This window comes from Mobula birostris, unplaced genomic scaffold (genome assembly GCF_030028105.1).
Source record: "Mobula birostris isolate sMobBir1 unplaced genomic scaffold, sMobBir1.hap1 scaffold_2665, whole genome shotgun sequence".
Lineage (NCBI taxonomy): Eukaryota > Metazoa > Chordata > Chondrichthyes > Myliobatiformes > Myliobatidae > Mobula > Mobula birostris.
Window position 1 is genome coordinate 1 of NW_027275716.1, and position 26,912 is coordinate 26,912.

Below are 26,912 nucleotides of genomic sequence, written 5' to 3' on the forward strand. Positions count from 1 at the left end.
TCCCGGCCCTAACTCTGTACCCCGAAACCAAATCCCGATACCCCCATTTGGACAGAGAGCCAGCGCAGTCGCGGGTAAATATTCACTTGGATCGCTCGATCCCCCAACTTTCCCCAACCCTCCATCCCTCCTCCCCTCTGCCCTTACCGTCTCCCTAACCCCTCCTCCCTCCCCCCCACCCCTTCCCCATTCCCCCCCTCCTCACCCCCTCCCCCTCACCCCACCCCTCTCCCTCATTCCCCTCCACCCCTCACTCCCCTCCCCCTCTCCACCCCACCCCTCCCCCCCACCCCACCCCTCACTCCCCTCCACCCCACCCCTCCCCATCACCCCACTCCCTCCCCCCCTCCGCCCTATTCCCCTCACCCCTCCTCCCTCCTCTCTATCCCCCCACCCCTTCCTCCCTATCCCCCTCACCCCCCCCTTCACCCCATCCCCCTCACCCCCCTTCGCCCCACCCTCCTCACCACCCCAACCCTCCCTTCTCACCTGTCACCTGCCAGCTGGTACTCCTTCCCCTTGACCCTTCTTATTCTGGCTTCTGCCTGAAACGTTGACTGTTTATTCATTTCCATAGATGCTGCCCAACCTGATGACTTCCTCTGGCATTTTGTGTGTTTTTGCTTTTGATTGCTTGATTAGAAAGAATGTCAGCCTGGTAGGATGTTTGCCCTGGCAGTTAAAAGTCGAAGACCAGGACATAGTTTGAGAATAGGTGGGTCTCTTAGGACTCAGATGAGAATGCCTGAGAGGGTGGTGATTCATTGGAATTCTCTACCTTCGATGTTCAAGCAGTAAAATTTGTTCAAACTAGATGGAGATTAAGGCAATCATTTGGTAGCAAAGTTGAAGAAGAAGATCGACATAAACACAAGAGACTTTCCAGATGCTGGAAAATCCAGAGAAACACACACAAAAATATTGGAGGTGATCGGTAGGTCAGGCAGCATCTGTGGAGGGGAATAAAATGCTCAATGCAAACTGAAGGACAGGTGGAACAGGGTCGAAGGATGAAATGGCCGGCCCCTGCACCTCGCTCTCATATTCCTGTGCAATGCTGCCTCGGTTTTGTACAGGGAGTATTGGCCAGGATTGTGGGTTTGTATCTCACTTCAGCTCTTTCTGTCTTGCGTTCTCCAGGTGCAGCCTGTTGCCCGGTGTTGATCCCAGGCCAGAATGCCATCGCTTGGCGCTCACCAGCTGTCCTTTGAGGAGCAGAAGCAGAGGGCAGCGGACATCGTGCGCCTCCTGTCCATGTACATCAACATCCTGGACTCGTATGTGATAGTGAGTCAACTTCAGAAGCTCTTTCAGATCCCTCATGAGTCTGCTAACAACTCCATGAATGTGCCCTTCAGGCCACCGTATCTATAGTAGATTAAACTAAATCTGTCTGCTGCACATGATCAGGTTTAATATCGCAGAGAGATGTCGTGAAATTTGCTGTTTTGCAGCAGCAGTACAGTGAGACTTTTGTTCCTCTCCACACCTTGTGGCGCAGTGGGAAGCAACCATGCTGCTTCTGTAGCATTTGTTGTTTTGTTTACAAGGCCATGTTGCTAGCTCAACACTCAATCCAGCACAGATGGAAGGTGTGCAAGGAGCCAGTTGGATTTGAACCCAGGACCATTCGCCTCAAAGGTCCAGAGTAGATGCCACAACACCACTGGCTGGCTAGTATGCTCCATATGTGATTAAAAAAAACAATAAATTATAGTAAGAAAATGTACAGAACTTGGTAAAAGTCTTAGGCACATATATACTGTATATAGTAGCTAAGGTGCCTAAGAATTTTTATCTAGTACTGTAGTAATTTTATGTATTGCACTGTACTGCTGCTGCAAAGTAAACACATTTCATGACATGTTTTAGTGATGATAAACCCGGTTCTGATATGGGTCTATTTTGTGGACTGAAAATAGGAAGGGGACATGGAGAGGGGAGGGAGCAGGAAGCACCAGAGAGACATTCTGTAGTGATCATTAAACCAATTGTATGGAATCAAATGACCTTGCCTGGTGTCTCAGAGCCGGGTGTGTCTCCACCCAGTCCCCACCCCTGGCACTCTTTCTCTGCCCCCTGTCCCACATACCTCCTGTGGCGCTCCACCCCTCACCATCCCCAACACGCTTTGCTCCCGTCAGATTTACAAACTATCTCTCCACTCCATGTTGATAAATACAGTACTGGGCAAAAGTCTTAGGCACCCTAGCTATATATATATGTGCCACAGACTTTTGCACAGTACTGTATATATAAAAAATTACATTAGTGCAGAAAGAAAAGAAAAAAAAAGTGAGGTAGTGTACATGGGTTAATGGTCCATTCAGAAATCTGGTGACAGAGGGGAAGAAGCTGTTCCTAAAACATTGAGTGAGGGTCTTCTGGCTCCTGAAGGTAGTAATGAGAAGAGGGTGATTGGGGGTCCTTAATGATCGATACATGTCCTCCTTTCCCGGTGCAACAGCCCTGAAACACCACTATTGTATCTGTGAGCACCACCGAGGTCTCGTCACTAGGACAGTAGGCTGTTCACTGTATTGTTTGCCTGCATTACTGTGCATTACTACATTTTGATTTCTACTTTAACAACTAACTAGTGGTAATATTTTGTTTTATGTGCCGTGTGTGATATACATAACAGTGTGCATTGTGTAGCACTGTTCCATCTAAGCTGTGCGGGTGCGGGTGAGCGGCCGCACATTAACTGAAATGCTCCCGCACACGTAACCTTTGTTGGCATGCAGCAAGAATTTCCTTTATATATAAAGTTTTATTGAAGTGCTGTGCAGTTTTCAATCTGTGTAAAAAGGAGCAATGGTAGGTCTGCAGAGCTGTAAAAAAAAACTTAGAGGGAGCATTGATTGTGTGAGCACCATGGTTTCATTTGGTTGTACGTACGCACAGTCCGATGACAATAACCTTGAGCTTGAACTCTATGAGGAGATTTATCCTCATAGGGCACATTCTCGATTAGAGAACGTGTCTTATGAGGATACAGTAGTTCAAGCAAGCAAGCGCTTTCCTCTTTGGAGCAAAGGAGCATGCAAGGTGACTTGATAGAGCTGTAGAAGATGATGAGGCATAGACAGAGTGGACAGCCAGAGACTTTTCCCCTGGGCGGAAATGGATAATGTGATGGGCAGTAACACTTAGGTGACAGGGGGGATGTCAGAGGTAGGTCTTTAGACAGCGTAAAGTGGTGGAACTGCTGCGGATGGTGTTAGACGCAGATACATCAGGGATATTTAGGAGACCCTTAGATAGGCACGTGGATGATAGAAAATGGAGGGCTATGTGGGAGGGAAGGGTTAGATTGATCTTAATTTAGGTTAAAAGGTCAGCACGACATCGTGGGATGAAGGGGTTTGTACCGTACTGTACAGAGGAAAAATGTAAGTCAAACCTTTCCAACCTGTCCTTGTAGCTCACGTCCTCTAATCCAGGCAGCAACCTCAACCCTCTCCAAAGCCTCCACATCTTTCCTACAATGGGGGCGACCAGAAGTGACTGCAGTACTCCAGATGCAGCCTGGCCAAATTTTTATAAAGCAGTAACGTAACTTTCTGACTCCTGAACTCAGTGCCCTGACTGATAAAGAGGCATACGGCATGTTTGTCTTTATGACTTTTATGGCCACTTTCGTGGACCCCAAGATCCCTCTGTACATCAGCACTGTGAGGGATCCTGCCATTAACTGTGCACTTTCAATTAGCCAAGATCTTCCTGAAAGTTGAACAGGCCAAGCAGTTGAGTGGCTTTCCCCTGCTGTTGTGTTGCCCAGGTACAACCTGTTCAGTTCAGTGGGCAGCGTAGGACCAGAGGTCACAGCCTCAGAATAGAAGGACATCCCTTTAGAATAGAGATGAGGAGGAATTTCGTTAGTCAGAGGGTGGTGAATCTGGAATTTGTTGCTGCAGAGGCCAAGTTATTGGGTACATTTAAAGTGGACGCTGATAGCTTTTCTTTATTAGAAAAGGTATCAAAGGTTACTAGGAGAAGGCAGGAGATTGGGGTTGAGAGGGATGATAAATCAGACATCATCACTCCACTTTCAGGGAGTTTTGGACTGGCATCCCAGATCCCTCTGCATCAGCAGTCCTGAGGCTCCTGCCATTTACTCTTTATGTCCCGGCACCCACAGGAAGGTCCTTCAACATGCAGGAGAAGGCCACTCAGTCACTTGCACAGGAGATTCTGCAGACGCTGGAAATCCAGAGCAACGCTCAGCAGGTCAGGCAGTTTCTATTGGGGGGGGGGCGGGTGGAAGGAGTAAACAGTGAAAGTTTTGGGCTGAGACCCTTCATCACTCAATCATTTATCCCTCTTCAATTACACAATATGATTGTGGCATATTGAGAGAACATAGCTAATGCAGGGCCATTAGTGTGATGGTGGCTGAGGGCGGTGAATACTGTATATGGAATGAGTTGCCAGAGGAAGTAACTGAGGCAGGTACAACAGTGTTGTTTACAAAACTCTTGGGTAGGTACGTGAAGAGACGGAGCCTTGAGGGATCTGGGCTGACCACAGGAAATTGGGCCAAAGGACCTTTATCCGTGCTATTTTGCTTGATGATTTTATGACCCTTAATAACATTGATGGGCACACTTTGACAAATACAGATTAATATATTCCTCTCCTTTTTTTATACAGTCGTCTTTTCAACCCTCTTCCTTCAACCTTGCCTCGTAGGAATTCTTCAGTGAAAACTTGTGGGAGAAAGTGCCCCGCTCCTGGCGGCCGACACTCTCCGCTTTGACTGCCCCACAGTTGGCATCGCTGCTGCTGGAGAACAGATCTTCTGCTGGGTGAGAAACGGTTTATAAATGCATTTATGTAGCCCCTACTCTCAAGTTTTAAAGAAAAACACGGGGTTGTGATCAAACGAAGAATAGCTTGACTTGTGTCAAGTCAAATCAGCAAAGGTTGTGCTGGGCAGCCCACAAGTCTCACGATTTTCGACACCACCTTCTTGAGCTGAAGGTATATTCTGTAGCCTGCAGACCACTATAAGGTTAGTTAAAAGATTAAAGACGAGCTTCATTGTCATATGTACATCAAAACATACAGTGTTGTTTGCATCAACCAACAGTCAGGGGATGTATAGGAGGCAGCCCTCCACGCTTCCAGCACCAACATTGCATGCCCACAACTTATTATCCCGCACAGCTTTGGAATGTGGGAGGAAGCCCATGCGGCCGCAAGGAGTACGTACAAACTCCTTAGAGACAGTGGGGGGAATTGAACCCGGATCCTTGGTACCGTCACCATCTACATTATTGTGCCTGCCCTGTTTTTGCTGTGGTGGTTTTACGTTAATTATTCTGTTGCCGTGGGTCACTCTCACCTCCATGTGATCAGCTTGCTGGTTATCGTCAGTAGATACCAACTATTTACCCAGTCCAAGAGGCAGGGTCTGAGAGTTTACCCTGATGCAGTGAACTCTGAACTCCAATAATCCCGTCGGAACTCTGCCACCTCCACTTACACCAGCAGATGGCAGTGATTCACCTGGACCAGGGTTGTCGAGCTCAGGGTTTACAGCATTATAAACATTACATCTTAAAGCAATGGCTTGAGGTTCAGCATGCTGATCACTTCTTTGGGGAGGTTGAAGTAACAGGAACCTCATGTATTCTTACTGCTTCTCCCCCTTTATATCCATTGACCTCACCCTCTCTGCCCCCCCCTTTCTCCACTAGCCAGGAGTCAGTTTGGCCTCTCTCCCTGCTGGCATTCAGGGCGGCCGCCCATGGCCTGGCCCTGCCACGCCAGCCCCGGGGTGTCTCCCCACCGCGTGAAGCCATCCCTGGGAGCAGCAGGGAGCCTGAGGAGTTCCAGGCCAACAAAAGCCAGAGCTCACGGCTGGGACACCTCTTCCGCAAGCACGTCCGGCCCAAGAAACAGCACGAGATCCGCAGGCTGGCTGGGGTGAGAGTGGCAGTGGCAGGGGTGGGGTGGAGGGAGTAGGTGGGAGGGGGCAGAGGATGGAATGGGGTGGGCGGGACAGGAGGCAGAGGAATGAAAAAAGGGCTCTGGGAGAGAGTGCGGATGGGATGTTTGGGGGGGAGCCTGGGGTCGTGGTGGATGGAAGCAAGAGGGTGGGGCGGATGGGAAAGGAGAAAAGCGTGAGTGTGTGTGGATGGGTGTCGGGGGGTAGGATTAGGGCAGGAGAATGTAGTGCAGAAAGAAAAATAGGGGCAGGAGCTGTGGCGGATGTATAATCTATCATCAGCCTTGACATTGCCTTCCAGCACTCTCTGTGTAAATAAACTTACCTTCACCCCCCCCACCTTAAATGCACACCCTCTGGTTTAGACATTTCAACCCTGGGGAAACAGATACTATCTGCTCTATCTATGCCTCTCATAATCTTATATTCCCCTATCAGATCTCCCTTCAGCCTCTGCCACTCCAGAGAAAACCCGGATATTGATAAAGTTTTTTTTATTTAGAGGTAGAGAGTGGTCGCAGGCCCTTCCAGCCCAATGAGTCCATGCCGCCCAATTACACCAGTGTGACCACTTAACCTTCTAACTTTTCAGAATGTGAAAGGAACTGAGGAGAATGTATCATCCAACCTCATGCTCTCAAAGCCAGACAGCATCCTGGTGAGAGGGAGCAGGGTGGGACAAACCCAGCCAGTGTCAGTCTGCAGAGGTCGGGGCCCCCTCCCACACTGGGAGGGTAGCTGATGGTGCCTCATCGTGCTGACCTATGAATCCTCCGTCCTACCGCAGCTCTCCAGCCCTGACCCCAGTAAACCCCTCCATTGGTTGGGGTCGACCGTGAATGTTGCGTCCTAGCAATCTACGCGAGCCAAGGCAGGACGATATGCAGAGCAAGCTGTCGGCCATTGCAGCAGGCCCCCCCTCTGCATGCAGCTGATGAACCCGAAGGAACAGCAGAGACCAATACAGTTTGGCACCAGCTTCATCGCAGGAGTGGCCAGTCAGTGTTAAACCCAATGTAGGACTGCCTTAGGGACTCCAAGTCTGGATTCCGGATCCGGGTGGCGGGGGGGGGGGGGAGTGTAGTGGGGATAAGCTCCAATTTTCTGTTAAATGCTCCCAATGGCGTGCATCTCAAATAGCTTCTCACAACCAAGTCCTGCTCCTGGCCTTCACGTGTGGCTTAGCTACCACACCAGGCAGAACCGTTCCTAATGTCAGGAGAAGGAACAAAGGCAGGTAACAGGTGCCTTAAAACCAGCCGCTCTGGGCAAATGGAACTCGTCAGCTAATCTAGGAGGAGAACTATACCCACTCACAGGGAAGGTTTTGGGAGTAAGCCGCAAGCAGTCAGGTCACAGCTTGTGTACACTGGAGGTTACTGCTGACAGCCAACATCTAATGGCTCTTTCTTCTGTCCAACAGCTGGTGAAGAAGTTGTGCAATGCTACAGGCTGTGAGCACGTGGTAGATATGGGATCAGGCCAGGTACAGTCGAATACACCGTCACTTCTAGGACAGCTGTGAGCTCGTGTTCTTGGGGACGAGGTGTAGCATGTCGATATTTGCCGTGTCATTGAATTTAGTAGAAAACCAAACTCTGCAGAAGATGCGGAGAGTCTGTAGTTGGATATGTACCCTGGCCACTTTACCTAATAAAGTGGCAACTGGTTGTATGTTCATGAGCTTCTGCTACTATGGCCCATCCACTTCCAGTTTCAACGTGTTGTGTGTTCAGAGATGCTCTTCTGCACACCAAGGTTGTAACGCTTGGTTATTTGAGCTATTGTTGCCATCCTGTCAACATGAACTAGTCTGGCCACTTTCCTCTGAACTCTCTCATTAACAGGGTGTTTTCCCTGCCGCAATGCTTTTTGTTTATCACACCATTCTCCGTAAACTCTAGAGACTTGTGTATGAAAATCCCAGGAGATCAGCAGCCTCTCAGATACTGAAACTAGTCCATCTTCGGTGGAGCAGGCTGAATAGGCCCAATGGCTAACCCGATTCAAGTTGTTATATTTAAACAGCTACTCTGCCCAACTAGTCCAGTGTAACTATAGTCCGAATCAGGTTTATTATCAGTGACTTAGATGACATGAAGTGTGTCGTTCAGTGGGAGCAGTACCGTGTACAAACAATGTTTCAGGATCAGCTTCTTCCCCTCTGCCATCAGTTTTCTGAATACATAATGAACCAAGGTATGCTAACTCACTTCTTAATTCATCTATATTTTTCCTATTGTAATTGTAATTTATAATTTTGATTACCATGCTACCACAAAACATCAGATGTCATGACATACGCCAGTGATATTAAACCTGATTCTGATTCCCTCACCCGTTAGTCTGCCCCCTGCTCTGAGCTCCCTCCCCGCCACACCCGATTCTGACCAATAAAATCACCATGAGCTACAAAAATTAAAAATAAAGTACAATAAGTAATAATGAAGCCACATTCATGGACCCTTCAGAAATCTGATGGCCAAGGGAAAGAAGCTGTTCCTGAAATGGTGAGTGTGGGTTTTCAGGCAGCTGTACACCCTCCTTGCTGGTAGTAATGAGAAGAGGGCTGCTTCGGATTTTGTGGCTCCTTAATGATGGATGCCACCTTGTTGATAACCTCGATGGTGGGGAGGGTTGTTCCTGTGCTGAGTCTACAACCCTCTACAGCCTTTCACGATCCTCCATACCGGGGGGGAGGGGATGGATTTCACTCACCCCAAGGAGGTGCCACACCCCCTCAGATCCCATTCGCCCACCCTTTTTGTGCCTCGTTTTCTGTGGAGATGCCAGGAGGAAGGACAGTTGTGTGACAGCGGCTGGCAGCTCCTCCAAACTTGGCTCCTCCAGGCGGGGGAAGGGGAACCTGGGCTGCCCCCGCACTGTGAGTCAGCCGCTGTCCTCTGCTCTCCCATCCTCCCCTCCCACAGGGTCACTTGTCGCGATACCTCGCCTTCCACCACGGCCTACAGCTGACTGGGCTGGAGGCATCCGAGGAGCTGGTCACGGCCGCCAGGCGCTTCGACAGGGAGCTGCTCCTCGGCCTAGAGAAGGAGACACGCCGGGAGACTGAGGTCTGTCCCTGGGGAGGTGGGGCAGGGGGTGGTGCGGGCTCATTCCGTGCTGTGATCCTGCTGGTGCTGTTTTGATCTCATGGCACCTGGGTGGTGGATGCACAAGTTGAGCGGGGGGGGGGGGGAGTGGGGTGTTGCTGTAGAGGCAAGAAAGGCAGGGTGGGGGTGGAGAGGGAGGTGGAAACTGACGAGGTAGAGGGGAGAGGAAGGTGGGGAAGGGAGATGTGGAGGGGGCAAGGAAAGAGAGGAAGAGGTGGAGGGAGAGGTAAGGGGCGATTTCGGGGAAAGGGCAGAACAGGGATAGCAGGAGGCAGTGGGAAGGTAATGCTGGGTTAAGTGCACAGACCAATCACCCAGCGCGCGCGCGCACACACACACACACTCACTCACCAGTCTCTCTCTCTCTCCCCCACCCCCCGCCATTGTCCACAGGGCGTCAGGGAGCTGTCACTGCATAGCCTGGACCCTCCTCGGCACCTGGTGCACCAGGTACTCTCTGAGGAGGAGGGGAAGCTGCTGGAGGAGCTGGGGCAGGGGCAGGGGAGTCCACCCCTGGTGCTGGCGGCTCTCCACGCCTGTGGGGACCTGGGACCAGCCGCCCTGCGCCTCTTCGCCCAGTGCCCCGGCGCACGGGGACTGGCTCTGGTCTCCTGCTGCTACATGAAGGCCAGCGAGGAGGGCGGCTACCCCATGAGCGCCTGGGTCCGCTCCCTGCCTGCCCACCAACTGCCCTACAAACTGCGGGAGACGGCCTGCCACGCGGTGGAGGACTTTGCACAGCGCCTGCGGGGACAGAGTCCGGCGCTACGCTCGCACTGCTACCGGGCTGCACTCGAGGTCATCATCCGGCACCTACACCCTCACCTGCGGCGTCCACCGCTACACGCAGGCGGCAAGGCTCACCTCCTCCCCTTCCCAGAGTGAGTACTCCACCTCGGAGGGTGGGTGTTACCAAGGGACGGTCTGTTCCAAAGGCAATGGAAAACCTTCAGCCCAGTTAGATTGTTCAGGACCGGAGTCTGGTATTTCCGGGGGTATATATCTGGGCTGGGGGTAGGTGGATGATGAATTATGGAAAACAGGCCAGAGCGCTAGACCTCGTCCGGTGAAGGTCAGAAATGGTGGAGGTTTGACGTTCACACTGAGCCCTCTCCCACCCCTCACCCCGGTAACACCCTATTCCTGTGTCCATAGTTACGCCCGGGAAGGGCTACGGAAGCTGGGCCTGCACTCGGGAATGTCATGGGACGTGGCCCAGGTCGAGGCCCTGTTGGAACAGGGGAACAAGGTGCTGGCCTACTTCTGTCTCACCCTGAGCCTGGCTCCCGTCATCGAAACTCTCATCCTCCTCGACAGAGTCATCTACCTCCAGGAGCAAGGTAATGTCCAGGCTGGGGTATCAGTGCTCAGGAAGGGGAGAGGAGAAATGGGTTCAATAGAACACTAAATGAGAACAGGCCCTTCAGCCCGCATTACTGTGCTGAGATAATTAACTTAATGATGCCTAATTAAAGGAATTCCTTCTGCCTGCATATCATTCATATCCCTCTGTTCTCCCCATATACGCTTGTTGTATCTGCTCCTAGCACCTCCCCAGGCAGCACGTTCCAGGTAACCATAATCCTGTGTAAATCCCTTGAACCTCCGCCCCCTGTATTAAACATTTGCACCTGGGGAGAAAGGTACCTGCTGACTACTCTCTCTCTCTCTCAATTTTATAAACTTTGCTCAATTCTCCCCTCAACCTCTGACACTCCAGAGACACCCCAGCTCAGAATTGGACTGAGAAGTGGCAGATGGAGTGCAACCTGGAAAAGTGTGAAGTGATTCACTTTGGAAGGTCGATCTTGAAGGCAGAGTACTATAAGACTTAGGAGCAGAATTCGGCCACTCAGTCCAAAAAGCCTGCTCCATCATTCCAGGGTTAATGGCAGGATTCTTGGCAATGTGGAGAAACAGGGCGCTCTTGGGGCCCAAATGCATAGATCCCTCAAAGTTGAAATGCAAGTTGGTAGGGTGGTTAAGAAGGTATATGGATTGTTGGCTTTCGTTAGTCAGGGGACTGTGTTGAAGAGCCATGAGGTGATGTTACAGCTCTGTACTCTCATATTGTGTTCAGTTCTGGTCTCATTATAGGAAGGATGAGGAAGCATTGGAACGGTTGCTGAGGAGATTTACCAAGATGTTGCCTGGATCAGAGGGCATGTGTTATGAAGAGAGGTTGAGCAGGCTAGGGGTTTTCTCTTTGGAGGACAAGAGACCACTTGATAGAGCTGCATGGATTATGAGAGACATAGAGAACAGCCAGAGACTTTTCCCCCCACAGAGTGGCAATGTGCAGTACCAGCGGACACCATTTTAAGACGATAAGATGAAAGGTTACTGGGGGGGTGGGGGATGTCAGAGGTAGATTATCTTTACACAGTGAGCGTTGGGTGTGTGGATCGTGCTGCCAAGGGTGGTGGTAGAGGCAGATACAATAGGGACTTTTTGAGATTTATGTTCGCACAAGGAAGTAACAGAAATGGAGGGTAACAGGCTGTCATATTGCATGCCATCTTGGTCAATGTCACCCATCCACTACGTGGGCACAGGAGTGCATTCAGCCAGAGACTCATTCCACCGAGATGCAGCACAGAGCGTCATAGGAAGTCATTCCTGCCTGTGGCCATCAAACTTTACAACTCCTCCCTTGGAGGGTCAGACACCTTGAGCCAATAGGCTGGTCCTGGACTTATTTCATAATTTACTGGCATAATTTACATATTACTACTTAACTATTTATGGTTCTATTACTATTTATTATTTATGGTGCAACTGTAACGAAAACCAGTTTCCCCCAGGATCAATAAAGTATGACTATGACTATGTGTGTTTAGGAGGGAAGGTTTAGATTCATCGTGGAGTAGGTATATATAGGTCAGCACAGCACTGTGGGCTGAAAGGCCTACACTGAATTGTACTGTTCTACTTTTGACAAAAACAGGTTTGTCCACCTCAATAGCACACGCCTTGTAATCCAGGCAGCATCCCAGTAAACCTCTTTCCATCTGTCTCCGAAGCTTCAACATTCTCTTTATAATGAGGCGACCAGAACTGAATGCAATAGTCCAGATGCCGCCTGGCCAGAGCTCAATAAAGCTGCAACATAACTTTCTAACGTTTGAACTCAATGTCTCAACTAATAAAGGCATACATACCATATGTTTTATTAACCACCCTATCAACCAATGTAGCCACTTTCAGAGCGTTGTAGACTTGGACCTCTGAACATCAACATCTGTCCGGGATGCTGGCATTAACTGCGTACTGTCCTGTACAATTGATCGCCAGAAGTGCAACACCTCACACTTGTCTGAATTAAACTGGTTTAGGAAAAGATTGGAGAGTGAAAGAGCAGGAGAGAAGCAGTCAATTGGTGGGGGGGAGGGGTAATTGGGGAATTGATAAAACAATGGGGTAGGAAATCATAAATACGAGATTCAGCAGATGCTGGCAACACACACAAAATGCTGGAGGAACTCAGCAGGCCAGGCAGCTTCTATGGAAAGGATCTCGGCGTTTCAGGCCAAGATCCTTCATCGGGAAGGGGGTAGAATCCAGAATAAGAAGGTGGGGGAAGGGGAAGTAGTTCAAGCCAGCAGGTGACAGGTGAGGAAGAATGTGGATGGGTGGCGGAAGGGAAGATGAAGTGAGAAGCTAGGAGGGAATAGGTGGAAAAAGTAAAGGACTGAGGAAGAAGGAATCTGACAGGAGAGGGGAGTGGACCATGGGAGAAAGGGAAGGAGGAGGGGACCCAGAGGGAGGTGATTGGGTAAGGGCGGGAGAAGGTTGGCAGGTCAGGGAACGAGGAGGAGGGAACAGTACAATGGGGAGACAGGGGACTGCTCTGTTAAAGATCCTTTGATCAGTTAAACATCCATTCTCTCTGCAGGCTTTCATTGCCAGCTACTGCCCTTGTTTGAGCCGAGGTTCTCCCCCCGCAACTTCGTGCTGCTGGCTGCCAAGCTCAGTGGTCAGCTCAGTCAGCTTCTCTGCCCGGCAGATGGGGCTAGCTGCCCCAAGTGAACTTCCGTACACAAACGACATTGGATGCTGACGTCGGTCAGCTCAGTCACACTCTCTGCCCGACAGAAGGGTCTGCCTGCACCAAGAGAGGTTCCACACACTTCTGACATTCAATGCTGCCTGCCCACAGGATGACAAGGCAGAGGAGAGGGCAGCCAGCAGAGCCACCTCCAACTCCCAGCCGATGTGCTTTGTGAACCCCAGCTCAGAATGTAGACAGGACAGTGCAGTGTGACTGTGCCTACTACGAGGCACCTATCACAGCTTAAACCTCACTCATGCTCTACCAAAGCCCGCACATCCTGCAATAGCACCGTCAGCTGCAGACACACCTCGAGTCAGCGTGGCCCTCCAGCGTCGCAGCAGGAGATGATCCTACACAAAACAACATGCCTAAATGACTTTTGGTCAGATTCGGGACATTGGTGGTGAGGGGAAGAGTTCCACCACAGGAAAAGATCATGGACGGGACGGGGTCCCACCATATGAGGGGGTCACTGATGAGGGGAGTGCCCCAGCACGGGGGTGGGGGGGGGGGTCAGTGACAGGGGCATGTCCCACCACAGGAGGAAGATTCCTTGTGCCTCCTCAGGTGCAGGAACACAGTGCAGCGTGCGGTCTTGCTCTGGCCGAGTTGAGGCAGGGCAGACCGTCTCCATCAGCAAGTGGTCACCTCCCTCCTGCCATATATGTCAACGGTGACCCACTGTGAAGTCTGTCAGCTGTGGGGGAAGTGGTGACAGTGAGGGCTCACTCTCTCCCTTCATTGCAGTGATCTTGGGATGTTCCCACCTTCCATCTTCAGCCACGGGACGTGCCCATAGAGACCATGGCCCTCCGTCTCCCCACCCAGGCTCTCCTGTGTCCCTCAGCTGATATCCTTGCTGAAGATCACCAGACAACAAGGTTGGCACAAATACTCCCGCACTCACTCAATGGAAAGGAATGGTTTAATTTAATAAAAGTCTGCAACTTCCATTCAAGCCAGTGATCAGTACCAGAAGGACTTGCGGTGCCGGGCAGTCTCAACGACGCCCATCTTCTCCATGATGTCTTCCTCGAAGGTTTTCAGGGCAGGAGTGTAGGAGGTGGACAATGCATCCTCAACGCTGGTGTCCTTCGGCCCATCTAAACACAGCAACAGAGAAGCCAGTGTCAGGGATCCCACATGACACGCTGACAATACTTTCCTTCTGGCCACCTGAGCCAGCCCCATCTGGCCATATTTGGCCCATATCCCTCTCAATCCTTCCTAATTACATACTTATCCAAATGAGAGGTAGATGGAATCCCTTCCTCGGGCCCCTACACCCCTTCCCATCTCTGTGATGCTTTGCAGCCTTTACGTCCCTCCCAGTCTCTGTGACCCCCTCCATGTCTGCTTCCTGTCCCCTCCCCACGAGGAATCAAGAAGGTTCCCTGGTCTGGGTGGTTTATTCTGTAAGGGTGGCGAGAGACGGACTCACCCTTCCACTGCTCGGGCACGATCCCATCCTTCCTCTGGAATACGGGTTTGGGAATGATGCGTCCGGACCGTGTGGAGACTCGAACCTTCTCCCCCTCCTCTGTGAACTTCCATTCAATGGCAGTTGGTTTCCTGTGGGAGGAAGGGTGGTGGAATCGTTAGGCCGAGGGACCGGTGCTCTCCGAGAGACAGTCACAGCACTGGGGGTGTGGCGTTGAGGGGAAACCTACCGGTCACTGGGGTCGACAAGAGCCACATCAGTCACCAGCAGCGGTGCCTCGCTGGCGATATATGTCCCCCTGTACTCGCCCGTCCGTCCAATGTAACGGTAGTGCTGTGGGGCAAGACAGGGGAAAGAGTGAAAGCTTAATGCAATGGGTCACATCTACCCATAGCCTTCCATCTCAGTGTCACACCCTGCTAAACCCTCGCCCGTATTCTGTCACCCTGTCCCCTACGTCTCACCCTCGTCCTCGTGCTTACCCCTGAAACCTCCTCATTCTCCGCCTACCCTCCACCCACCCCTTCTACTCCTACATCACCACCTCCAGTAGCACATCCAGGTATCCACCACTCAGTATACAAAAAAAGATACTGTCTGTCCACACTTCTCAAAGTCTTATGAATCTGTCAGGTCTCCCCGCAGCCTCCTCCGCTCCAGGGAAAGCACTAAACTTGGGTTGCTTTCCCGGCAAATATGACAAATAAACTCTTTTTGGACTTCCATCCAGGTACAGCTGTGAAGATGGTGGAATTTGTCATTGAAACGTCAGTTACAATCGATAACTGTACCCGGCTGGAAGCCAGAGAAGAGTTTATTTAACCCAAGTTTGTCCCACATCATCAGTACTCCCAGCCTACCTGTCATCTCCCTCTCCTGACCACCGCCTCTCCCTGCCCCACCAGTTGAGTGACCTCCACCCCCCCCACCAAACCCCAAGTGACCGCCTCTCCCTGCCCCACCTCCAAGTGACCTCTGTCCCGAAGCCCAGAGTGAGCAACGCCTCTCAAACTTACCGTGTTCAGCCCCTCCAGAATCACCCAGTTGCGAGCTCGGATGACCTGGCTCACCTTTCCCTGCTTGCCAGCATCTTTCCCTTTGAGGATTTCCACCTGTCCAAAGAATGGAAAGGAAAAGGTCAGGATCTACTGGGACCCACCTGGCATCTGTCCCATCACAGCTGTGCACCTTTAACAGCAACACTCTGGATTGAGACCATCTCCACCCAACATCCCAAACCTCCCTCCATGCTCACAGCCAAACCAGACCCAAACCACCACCACCTCATTCCACGACCGTGGCCTCTGGTGTCATGCTCACCAGCCAGGGGGAACACAACCTGTCTGTCAGCACAGTTTTTTGCCAAAAGTAGAATGACATAAGATACTGAGCAAGCAAGGTCTTTTCTCTTGGGAGTGAAGGAGGATGAGAAGTGATTTGACAGAGGTGTAGATCGAGTGACTAGCCAGAGACATTTTCCCTGGGCTAATATGAGGGGCCAGCATTTAATGTGATTGAAGGAAAGTACAGGGATGGTGGTAGAGACAGATACATTAGGGACATTTAAGAGACTCTTAAATAGGTATATGTATGATAGGAAATTGGAGGGCCATGTGAGAAGGAAGGGTTAGAACTTACAGTAGGGAAAAAGGTTGGTACAACATTTTGGGCTGAAGGTCTGTACTGTTCTACATTAACACAGACACAGTCGATCCATTCCCTCATACTACAGCAAAGTCACCCTCCCAGAATCTGTCCGGTGACTTATGCGCTACTCCCTCTCAGACAAGCACATGCAACATTTTCCTTGGAATCTAAACAGTCCATCGCAGGTGGCATCCAGCTGAATTCATCGTGCAGTTTGTCACCACAACTCGCACGTCTCCAGCTAAGCCCCACCCTCGTTCAACTTCTCTGCCCTTTGCCGAGTTCCACAATGTTCCCAACTCTCAGGCCCCGTCACTCACAATAGCTCTATAAGCCACACCTTTGATGTTAGTAAGACCATAAGAAGCAGAATTAGGCCATTTGTCCATCAACTCTATCATGGCTGATTTAATACTCCTCTCAACCCCATTTTCCTACCTTCTCCCTGTAACCTTTGACTCCCTTACTAATCAAGAACCTAGCAACCTCAGCTTTAGATATATCCAAAGACTTGGCCTCCACAGCCATCTTCTGCACTCTCTCCAAACTCACCGTGTCTCCCCGGAATACAGTCCACTCCTGGATGGGCTCCACAAACACCTTCCTGCGCTGTCTGCCAGGAGGGTTCATCCTTTGTGCTGCCGTCGTCCAGGGGCGGTTGGTACCATACCGGTAGCCCCTCGGTACCTTGGCCGCAGCGGCTAGCAAGGCTGCAAGACGCATCGCCTGTGGGTGGGGAGACACGTGGGACCAGGTCAATAAATTCGCAACCTACCAATTCACCCACAACCCAGGAGGAAGCAGAGGTTACACAGCGTTTCAACCCAAAACATAGACAATCCCTCTGTCTAACCCCACAGATGTTGCTCGACCCACTGTGTTTCCTAAGCAGATTGATTTACAGTGTTCAGTTCTGGTCATCTCGTTACAGGAAGGACGTGGAGACTTTAGAGAGGATGCAGAGGAGATTTACTAGGATGCTGTCTGATCATCGTCATTATCTGCCATGTTGTATGATGTGGGTATCATGGTCTATGATCATGCTTGTCCTTGGCAATTTTTTCTACAGAAGTGGTTTTCCATTGCCTTCTTCTGGGCAGTATCTTCATAATATGCTGACTCCAGCTATTATCAATAAATCCTCTTCAGAAATTATCTGCTTGGCATAAGTGGTCACATAACCAGGGCTTGTGATGTACACCAGGTGCTCATACCGCCATCCAGCACCTGCTCCCATGGCTTCACAGGACCCTGACTGGGGGGCTAAGCAGATGCTGCACCTCCCCCAAGGGTGACCGGCAGGCTACCTTACACCTCCTTTGTCTCCACCCTGTCACTCATGGATTAGACAGCACATCTTATAGATTGTGTGGGCTTTTCTGTTTGGAGTGAAGGAGGATGAGATGATTTGATAGATGTGTACGAGATATTAAGAGGCATAGATCGATGGATAGCCAGAGACTTTTCCCCTGGGTGGAAATGGCCAGTGCAAAAGGCATAATTTTAATGTGATTGTACAGGGGCGGGGTGGGGAGAATGTCACAAGTAGGTTTTTTTTCCACCATGAGTGGTGGGTGTGTGGAACACCCCGCCAGAGGTGATGGTAGAGACAGATATATTAGGGACATTTAAAAAACCTCTTAAATGGGCATATAGATGTTAGAAAAATGAAGGGCTATGTGGGAGGGAAGGGTTAAATTGATCTCAGGGTAGTTCAGAAGGTCAGCACAACCTCGTGGGCCGATGGGCCTGTACTATGTTGTAATGCATGTTATCTGCTACAGATAAACACCTTTGGCAATAGCAAACCATTTCTGTGGAACAACTTCCAAAGAATAATTATGGTATCCTGGTCACCATGATCACCTACAACTCTGGGGAAAAGACCGTCACCGTCCACCTTATCAATACACCTCCTAACTTTACAAACTTCTTTGCGGTCACCCTCATTCTCCTGCACTCAGGGAATAAAAATCCAGTGTGGCCAACCTCTCCCCATAACTCAAGCCCTCTGGTCCAGGCAGCATCCTCGAGAATCTCTTCTGCACCCTCTCCGATTGACAGTGTTCTCCCTTTAACAGGATGACCAAAGTTGTACACAATACTCCCAAGCGCAGTCTCATTAATGACTTGTATAACTATAGCATAACATAATATCCCTATTCTAAACCCAGTGCCACAACCGATGAAGGCCAGCAGGTTAAATGCCTTCTTCACCAACCTGTCGTCTTACATGGCTATTTTCATCAAACTGTGCACTTGGACTCCAGGCCCGTCTGGTCCACAACACTTCCAAGCTCTACCGTTCACTGTGCAAGTCCTGCTCTGGTTTGGTTGTCCAGAATGCACCACCTCACACTTATCCAAGTTGAAATCCATTTGCCACTCCTCAGCCAATCTGATTAAGATCTCGTTGTAGTTTATTGTAACCTCTTTCACTATCAACAAGACCCCTTACTTTTGTACCATCGGCAAACTCACTAATTGTGTCATGTACCTTTACATAAATAATGAATAATAGACGTTCCAACAGTGACCCCTGGGGTACACCACTAGTCACAAGCCTCTTGTCCTTCAACCCTCACCCTCTGCTTCCTATCATCAAACCAATTCTGAAACCATCTTGCTAGCTCCCCCTGAATCCCCTGCGGCCTAACCTTCCAGAACAGCCTGCCATGTGGGACCTTGTCAAAGGCCTTACTAAGTCCATATAGACTATTCCCTGCCTACTTTCATTTGCCCCTTTAGTTATTTCTTTGAAAAAACTCCATAAGATTCATCAGGCGTGACCAGTAGCTCACAAAGCGATGCTGACTATCCAAGTGATGGCAGCCCTCCAGTAATGTCCCTCCACAACTGAAGTCAGATTCACCAGCCTGTAGTTCCCTGGCCTGGCCTTGTTGTCCTTCCCGAACAATAGAACATTTAACACATTCTGGAACTTCGCTAGTAGCTAAAGACATAGCAAATTGTTTGGCCACTGAGTCAGGCCCTGGGGATCAGCCCACGTTTATTATTTCAAGGCTTGCAAATACCCCCTTCTTCAAACTGCCTATGTTGCAAAAGCTCCTATTTTTGTCTGGCACCAAGGGGAGATAGATAATAAAAATCTCACCACCTCCTGCGGCTCCGTGTGCAAGCAGCCCTGATGGTTTCTCCCAGATCACCTTTTTACTGTTAATATAACTGAGAACCTCTTGGGATTAACGTCTGTAACCCTGTCTGCCAATTCCACCTCATAGTTTTTTGCCTTCCTCATTTCCCTCTTAAACTTTTTATACTCAGAGGGATTCATTTGTATCCAGCTGCCTAAACGATGTATACTTCCTTTTCCTTGACCAGAACCCCAAGATCTGTCATCACTCAGGGTTCCCTGAAATTACAATATCTACCTTTCACCCTAACAGAAACATGCTTCCCCGGATTCTTGTTATGATCCTTCCTAAAAGGTTCCCACACAAAGATAAAGATTAGTTTTAATTGTCACATGTACAGAACTGTGCAAATGTCTCAGGCACATGTCTAATAGCTCGGGTGCCCAAGACTTTTGCACAGTACTGTACTAATTTTGTTCTTCACTGTTCTACTGCCACACAAAAAAAAATCATGACAAATGTGAGTGATGATAAACCTGATTCTGATGTGGGTCTCTAGCAGGGAGAGGGAACCACAAGAGACATTCAATAATGAGCAATAAACCAATTGTTTGGAATCAAATGACATTGTCTGGTGATTCAGGGCTAGGTGTGTCTGCACCCCGTTTCCACTCCTGACACTCTTTCTCTGCCACCTGTTTCACACCCCTCGTACAGCACTCCACACTCACCATTCTCAATATCCTTTGCTCCCATCAGATTTACAAATTCTCTCTCCGCTCCACATTGACAAATACAATGTACATGCACCAAAGAGTTTTGCTCAATACTGTATATCGAAACATCAAAACATACAGTTGCTAAATGACCACAGTCCAAGAGTGTGCTGGGGGCAGCCCGCAAGTATCACCATGCTTCTGGTGCCAATATAACATGCCCACCACTCACTGACCCAACCCATATGTCTTTGAAACACGTGTAACGCCCTGAGAAAAGTTTCACTGCTAATGTAATGGTTTCTCTGTAGCAGCAGTGTGTTTGGGTTATGACTCGAGATAACGGGGGCTTTGGAATGTGCGGCATCCAATGGGGGGAGTGGTTTTCTTTCTTGTGTGCCTAAGAGCGAGGAATTCGCGGGCTTTTGTTCGGGAGAAGATGGAGAGAGAAGATGCCAGAACGGAGAGAGGCTTGACTGTAGGACAGAGTGAACCTGGAATGGGGTTGGGTGTCAACGATGCCGGGGGGGGGGGGGAATCGATGGAGAATGAACAGACGGGAGAGCAGTGAGCTCCAACATGCGCATTAGACTGTTTCATTAAAATGGGCCCTTTTTGTTTTCTTTACCAACCCGAGAGTCAAATGAAGACTTATAAAGGTCAATTGTTTAATTGCATATTGTGTACTGTTTGTTATTTCGTGTAATGGGGAACACATCACGCAGCATCACAAGATTTCTCAAGTTTGGCTGTCTTCCCCTAGACTAACACCACTGGTGGACCTGAGAGTTACACGTGGGAGGGAAAAGCAGCACTTGGAGGAAACCCACATGGTCATGAGGAAAACGTACTAATTCTTTATACCGAGGACCTCACTTGGTCTATGCATACCGGCTGTGTGCTGAACAAAGCACAACAGCGCCTTTTTTCACCTCAGACAGTTGAAGAAGTTCGGCAGGAGTCCCCGGATCCTGAGGAGTTTCTAAGAGGCACTGTTGAGAGTACCCTGATTGGCTATATCACTGCCTGGTATGGGAACTGTACCTCCCTCAATCACAGGACTCTGCAGAGAGTGGTGCGGACAGCCCAGCACATCTGTAGATGTGAACTTCCCACTATTCAGGATACTTACGAAGACAGGTGTGTAAAAAGGGCTTGAAGGATCATTGGGGACCTGAGTCACCCCAACCACAAACTGTTCCAGTTGCTACCAGTTGCAACGTAGGCAGGAAACGGTACCGTAGCATAAAAGCCAGGACCAACAGGCTCCGGGACAGCTTCTACCATCAGGCCATCACACTGATTAATTCACACTGACACAATTATTTTTAAACTATATTGACTGCTCTGTTGTACATCTTACTGTACATACTATTTATTACAAATTACTATAATTTGCACATTGCACATTCAGACGGAAACGTTTAACATAAAGATTTTTACTCCACATGCATGTAAAGAATGTAATAAATAAAGTCAACTCAATTCAGACAGTAGTGGGAATTGAACTCCAATGGGCTGTAAAGCATTACGCTAACCTCCATGGTACCATGTAGAGTCGACCAATAGTCGTCCAGTCAGTCCCAGCTTGATCCTGCCTAATGCCCTCAGAGTTGGCCCTGCTCTAGTCTGTCCAGGTACCATATCCGATGCGGACTTTGGTGACCATGGTTTTCCATATAGATCTATCCTTCATTTTTTGGATGACTTCCATTTCCTCGATCTGTAACCACCTGGCTAGGCTTTTGATGTACATAAAGGACATTAATTTGTGGGCATGTTCTATCTTTTTCCATAATCATTTAAAAACTAATAGAATTGTGGTCACTGGACTCAAAGTACACCACAACTCTCACTGGAGTTACTTGGCCCTTTTCTTTCCCTAGAGGAGATCCAGTACTGCTTCCTGAGTAGGTTCCTCTTTATATTTTGTGTAGAAGTTGTCTTAATGACATGCTGCACAAATTCTGTCCCGTCCCATCCCAGCCCTTAGCACTCTGGGTGAGAGTGTATGTCAGTTTGCAAATGATACCAACATTGGTGACGTAGTGGACAGTGAAGAAGACTGTGTAAGATTCTGCAGTCCTGCTGAAGGGTCTCGGCCCAAAACACCAGCTGCTTATTCTCCACCAGAGATGCTGCTGACCTGCCAAGTCCCTCCAGCACTTTTTGTTTTATCTACTATTACAACAGGATCAACCTGGAAAGTTGGTAAAGGAATGGCACTTAAAATTTAACTCAGACCCAAGTGTAAAGTAATGCCTTTTGGGAAGTTAAACCAGAGCAGGATTTACACAGTGAATGGCAGGGTCCTAGGAAGAACAGAGAGGCATGAAATACAGGTACATCATACCCTGTAAGTGGTGACACGGGTAGACAGGGTAATGGCAAAAGAGTTTGGCACGCTGGCCTCCATCAGATGGGCCACTGAGTACAAGTAACAGTTCTACAAGGCATTAGAGAGTCTGCATTCTGAGTATTGTGTGCAGGTCTGGTTACCTTGCTCCAAGAAGAATGTGACTTAAGTTACAGAAAGTGGGAAAAGATTCACTTGGATGTTATTGGGACTGGAGGGATTGAGTTATAATGAGATACCGGACAAGTTGGGGCTGTTTTTCTCGGCAAGGATGCAACTGAGGGGTGACCTTATAGAGGTTTATAAAATCATAGTAAGGTCTTTTCCCCAGGGTAGTGGAGTCTAAAACTGGAGGATGTAGGTTTAAAATGAGAGGAGAGAGATTTATAGGGAGTTTGAGGGGCAACCTTTTCAAACAGAGGATGGTCGGTACATGGAACAAGCTACCAGAGGAAGTGTGAGGAAGGTGCATGGATAGGAAAGGTTTAGAAGGATATAGACAAATGGGATTAGTTTTGATGGGGCATCTTGGATGACATGGATCAGTCTGTTTTCATGCTGTACAACTGTTAGTGTGGGGACAGGAGGCCACTCTGTCCCTCCGAACTATCTTACACAAGGAAAGCAGGAGGTACTACTCTGTCGTTCAATGCTTTCCCACGCGTGGGGAGCAAGGTGAGGCCATTCCGTCCCTCCATACTATCCCACGCATGGAAAACAGGTGAGGCCTCTCTGTCCCTTCATGCTATCCCATGCGTGCGGAGCAGAGCGAGGCAGCTCCGTACCTCCGTCCTATCCCAGGGAAGAGGCGGGGAAGCAAAGAAACACCGTTCCGCCTCTCCGAGGCCCGGACTTCACAACGTAGGCAGCACCGGTGGAGCTGAAACCGCTCTGTGTACGAGGAGACGGTTCGGCCCGTGTGGCAGCTCATCCGACCTCGGTCCCCCCTCTATCCCTACGTGCCAAACATCCCCATGCTCTCACCTCCGCCAACGGGACGGGAATCCTCTCACTTTCAGCGCTCCTCTGTGTCGAGCCTTGCCGCCGATTGAGGACTCCGACGGACTACAACTCACATGGTGCCCACTGGAGCTACCGCCTTCTACGCATGGCTGAAGTTCGAGGTCACCACCGGAAGCTTGTAGTAACAAAAGACTACAACTCCCATGACGCACTATGGGTGTATCGCCTGTTGTCTGCTGGGAGTTGGCTATTTTTGACTTCATTTCCCAGGCTTCCGTGCGTGTAGCAGAGGGTACACATGCGTAGTAGTTGTCCACCATCTTATGGAGATGAGGCGCCATATTAGGGCGTACATTGAGCAGCGTGGGAACAGAGCCATCAATATCCTAAACACAATTATTTTAGATATTGTAGTACGTGTTGTTTAATCCCATTGGATCTTAACGCTGCTAATGAAGGAAGGCGGCTCACTTAGGTACTACGGTGGGCTCCCCACCATGTCACAGTTACTATGACAAAGTACATAGTATATATGTCAATGTACACAGTTACTTTGGGCCCAAAACGTCGACTGTACCTCTTCCTATAGATGCTGCGTTCACCAGCAATTTTTATGTGTGTTGCTTGAAATTAAAGCATCTGCGTTCACCAGCAATTTTTATGTGTGTTGCTTGAAATTAAAGCATCTGCAGATTTCCTCTTGTCACTGTTATTATGATGGTCCAAAACCCAGTGTTCTACCTGTCCTTCAATGGACGGTTGCGAAGTAAAAGAATTTCAGGATTTCTCTGACATTAAATTTACCTTTGAAACCTTTTCTCTTTATCTTCAACCCCAAAGCTCCACCAGCCCTTTGTCCGAAACTTCTCCATTCCCTCTACTCCACCGACACCAGCTTGTTCTCTGTCCCAACATAATGTCACTGCCTCCCTCCCTGTCCCTCAAACACGATACACCCTTACTCCCCAAGAGCCCCCCTTCCTACCTCTGAAGCCTGCCTCTCACCCACGTATTCCTCAGCCTTAGGCTGCTGTGGATAAAGAACTCTGGTGTTATGTCAGAGTACATCTTTAATCAATCTAATTCTGATCTCCCCTTCCCTCCACTCTCCCCCCTGCCCCCCTGCTTTGCCTTGTCCATCATGCCTGTCATGAGGAGAAACTGTCCAATGCTCCCATTCAGAATGGCATGGTCCAGTTGGGCCGAAGGACATGTTTCTATGTTTTACATCTCACCGCAGACAACCCTTCAGTCTTGAGTTCCTGTCAATTGCTTTCATTCTGTCAGCTCTGAGCAGAACCCCAGGTCCCATAGAAACATTTCATCGAACAGTACAGACCCTTTGATCCATGATATTGTCCCAGCCTTTTAATCTAATCCAGATTGGAACCTGAAGATCAATTGAAAATTCACACCTCAAAATCTGATGGTTAAATTGTGTGGACAGGAGGCCCGGAAGCCTGCTTGGAGTTGGATGGTCCTGATAAAGGGTGTCGGCCTGAAACATCGACAGTTTATTCATTTCCATAAATGCTGCCAGACCAACTGAGTTCTTCCAGCATTTTGTGTGTGTTGCTCTGGAAATGGAGGACTGTCCGCATACACGTGGGGGAGAGAAAGGAGGAATGGGTCATGCTTTGCTGTTGTTCTATGTATCATGGGCATGCTGTGTTGGCGCTGGAATGTGTAGTCACATCTGTAGGGTGCCCCCAGCACATCCTTGGGTTTTGTTGGTGTCAATCAAGCAGAGAGGACTTCTAAACCTCAGCACCTTTACAACTTTGAAACATACCACCTTCGTGAAACACCTTCAGATGTGTGAAAACCCGGCAGCCAACCTTGGGCAAAGCAAACTCCCACAGTGAGGTCCACAACCTTGTTATGGTTTGGAGGCTTGCGTATCTCAATGACCCAGAGAGCGGTTGGCTGGAGTCAGGGCTTTATGCTTTGGCTCTTAGTAGGGTCACCCATGCCAAACAGGTCAGAGGGTAGAGGCGAGGCTAAGAGTGGCCCAGCAGTCCTCCAGGTTTGGGGGGAGGTGGGTGTTCAGCTCAGGGCTAACAACCCCGTCTGGTCAAACAAAATTGTTACAGAAACAGCAATGAAGAATCCTTATACATCTGAAGACAGAGAGATGGAGGACCTTCAGTGCTGTCCTATACACCAGCAGGTGTAACGGGCAGTACGTAAGTACTTTGCACTTTTGGATATGAAGCAACACGGGCTGGTGAAGGGGACTGATGCTGAAGACCAGCAACAATGGTGGATAGCAATGCAGGGGACTCAGGGGGCAGAAGGCTGACTCCTCTCCAGTCTGCTATCTGCACGGTGATGGTGAGACAACCTGGCAAGAGCTCCAACAGAGGTGCCATGAGAGTGACTACCTCCCGCCCCATGGCAAGACGTAAAGGGAAGACATCTTCTCCAATAGCCGCAGAGCACGGGTAGGATGGGAAGGCTGAGCTTTGCTTCCACAGTAAGTGGGAGGGGAGGGAGCTGCAAACTCTGTGGTGAGAGAGCTGGTAATTAGCTAAGGGCCAGCATCAGCTGGAGGATTTGTCTGTCATCAGTAAAAAAATCTCTGCTCATGTCCCAGAGAAAGAGGCAGGCTGGATGGGACCCAAGTGGGTTTGGGAAAGCTGCTAACATCTCAGACTGAGGCTGGACATAGTGAGTCTGGAACGTCAACACCGTCAGGGACACCAGAGATTCTGCAGATGCTGTAAATCTGGAGTAACATAGCAAAGGCACTAGAGGAACTCAGCAGATCATAAGACATATTATCAGAATCACACCATTCAGCCCATCAACTCTGTTCCGCCATTCTGTCATGCCTGATTTACTTTCCTACTTAACCCCATTCTCCCCCCATAAACTGACCGACTCCCTTAGTAAACACGAACCTATCAACCTCCACTTTAAATATACCCAATGACAGCTCCTCAGCCTCCTATGGAAACGAATTCCACAGATTCACTACCCTCTGGCTAAAGAAATTCCTCCTAATCTGTTCTAAAGGAACATTCTTGTACCTTGAGGCTCTGCCCACTGTTCCAAGACTCACCCACTATAGAAATCATCCTCTGTCAAGCCCTTTCAATATTTGGTAGGTTTCAAATAGATCCCCCTTCATTCTTCTAAATTCCTGTGAGTACAGATCTAGAGCCACCAAACACTCCTCATACGTTAACCCAGGTGACACCTACAAAGGGAGATGGCCAGTCCACATTTTGGGTTGAGACCTTTCATCAGGTCTGGTCATTAACCAGAGGGGAATGTTTCGAGTACTGTACTGTGGGATCGTAGCATTTGCTTCAGGTGAAGACTCTCAGCTTGAATCATTGACTGTCCACACAGGTGTTGGCTGGCTTGCTGACTTCCTCCAGCACCCGTGCATGTTGCTCCTCCTGAACTTTCCAGCTCTGGTTTGAAGGCTTATCCACCCCATTCCCTGAGAGTGGAAAAATTGTCATTTGAAAACCCTCTGTCCCACTGCCCTCACCAAGTTTGGCAATGGGGATGCCCCTTGGATGACCCGCAGAGCTGCAGATTACAGAGGAAGCAATGAACC

At 49.5% G+C, this 26,912-nt stretch overlaps 2 protein-coding genes across 5 annotated transcripts; one reads left to right on the forward strand and one right to left on the reverse strand.

Moving 5' to 3' along the window:
• On the forward strand, positions 1-21,889 carry mettl25b (methyltransferase like 25B). Of its 4 annotated transcripts, none has more exons than XM_072250270.1 (9): positions 1-74; positions 1,141-1,287; positions 4,696-4,811; positions 5,706-5,934; positions 7,380-7,442; positions 8,887-9,030; positions 9,463-9,950; positions 10,225-10,409; positions 20,786-21,889. In XM_072250270.1, the coding sequence occupies exons 2-9, from the start codon at positions 1,177-1,179 to the stop codon at positions 20,788-20,790; spliced, it is 1,341 nt and encodes a 446-aa protein (XP_072106371.1). In that variant the 5' UTR covers positions 1-74; positions 1,141-1,176; the 3' UTR covers positions 20,791-21,889. The 4 variants fall into 4 exon arrangements, with proteins under 4 accessions (XP_072106371.1, XP_072106370.1, XP_072106369.1 ...); XM_072250269.1 differs by lacking the exon at positions 20,786-21,889 and adding an exon at positions 17,143-20,666; XM_072250268.1 differs by lacking the exon at positions 20,786-21,889 and adding an exon at positions 12,965-13,621.
• On the reverse strand, positions 14,035-23,513 carry mrpl24 (mitochondrial ribosomal protein L24). The gene is made up of 6 exons (XM_072250274.1): positions 23,363-23,513; positions 16,764-16,937; positions 15,581-15,676; positions 14,794-14,897; positions 14,565-14,695; positions 14,035-14,226 (listed from the first exon to the last, which is right to left on the reverse strand). Exons 2-6 carry the CDS (start codon positions 16,932-16,934, stop codon positions 14,090-14,092), a joined length of 639 nt encoding a protein of 212 aa, XP_072106375.1. The 5' UTR covers positions 16,935-16,937; positions 23,363-23,513; the 3' UTR covers positions 14,035-14,089.
• Between the last annotated feature and the right edge of the window lie 3,399 nt (positions 23,514-26,912).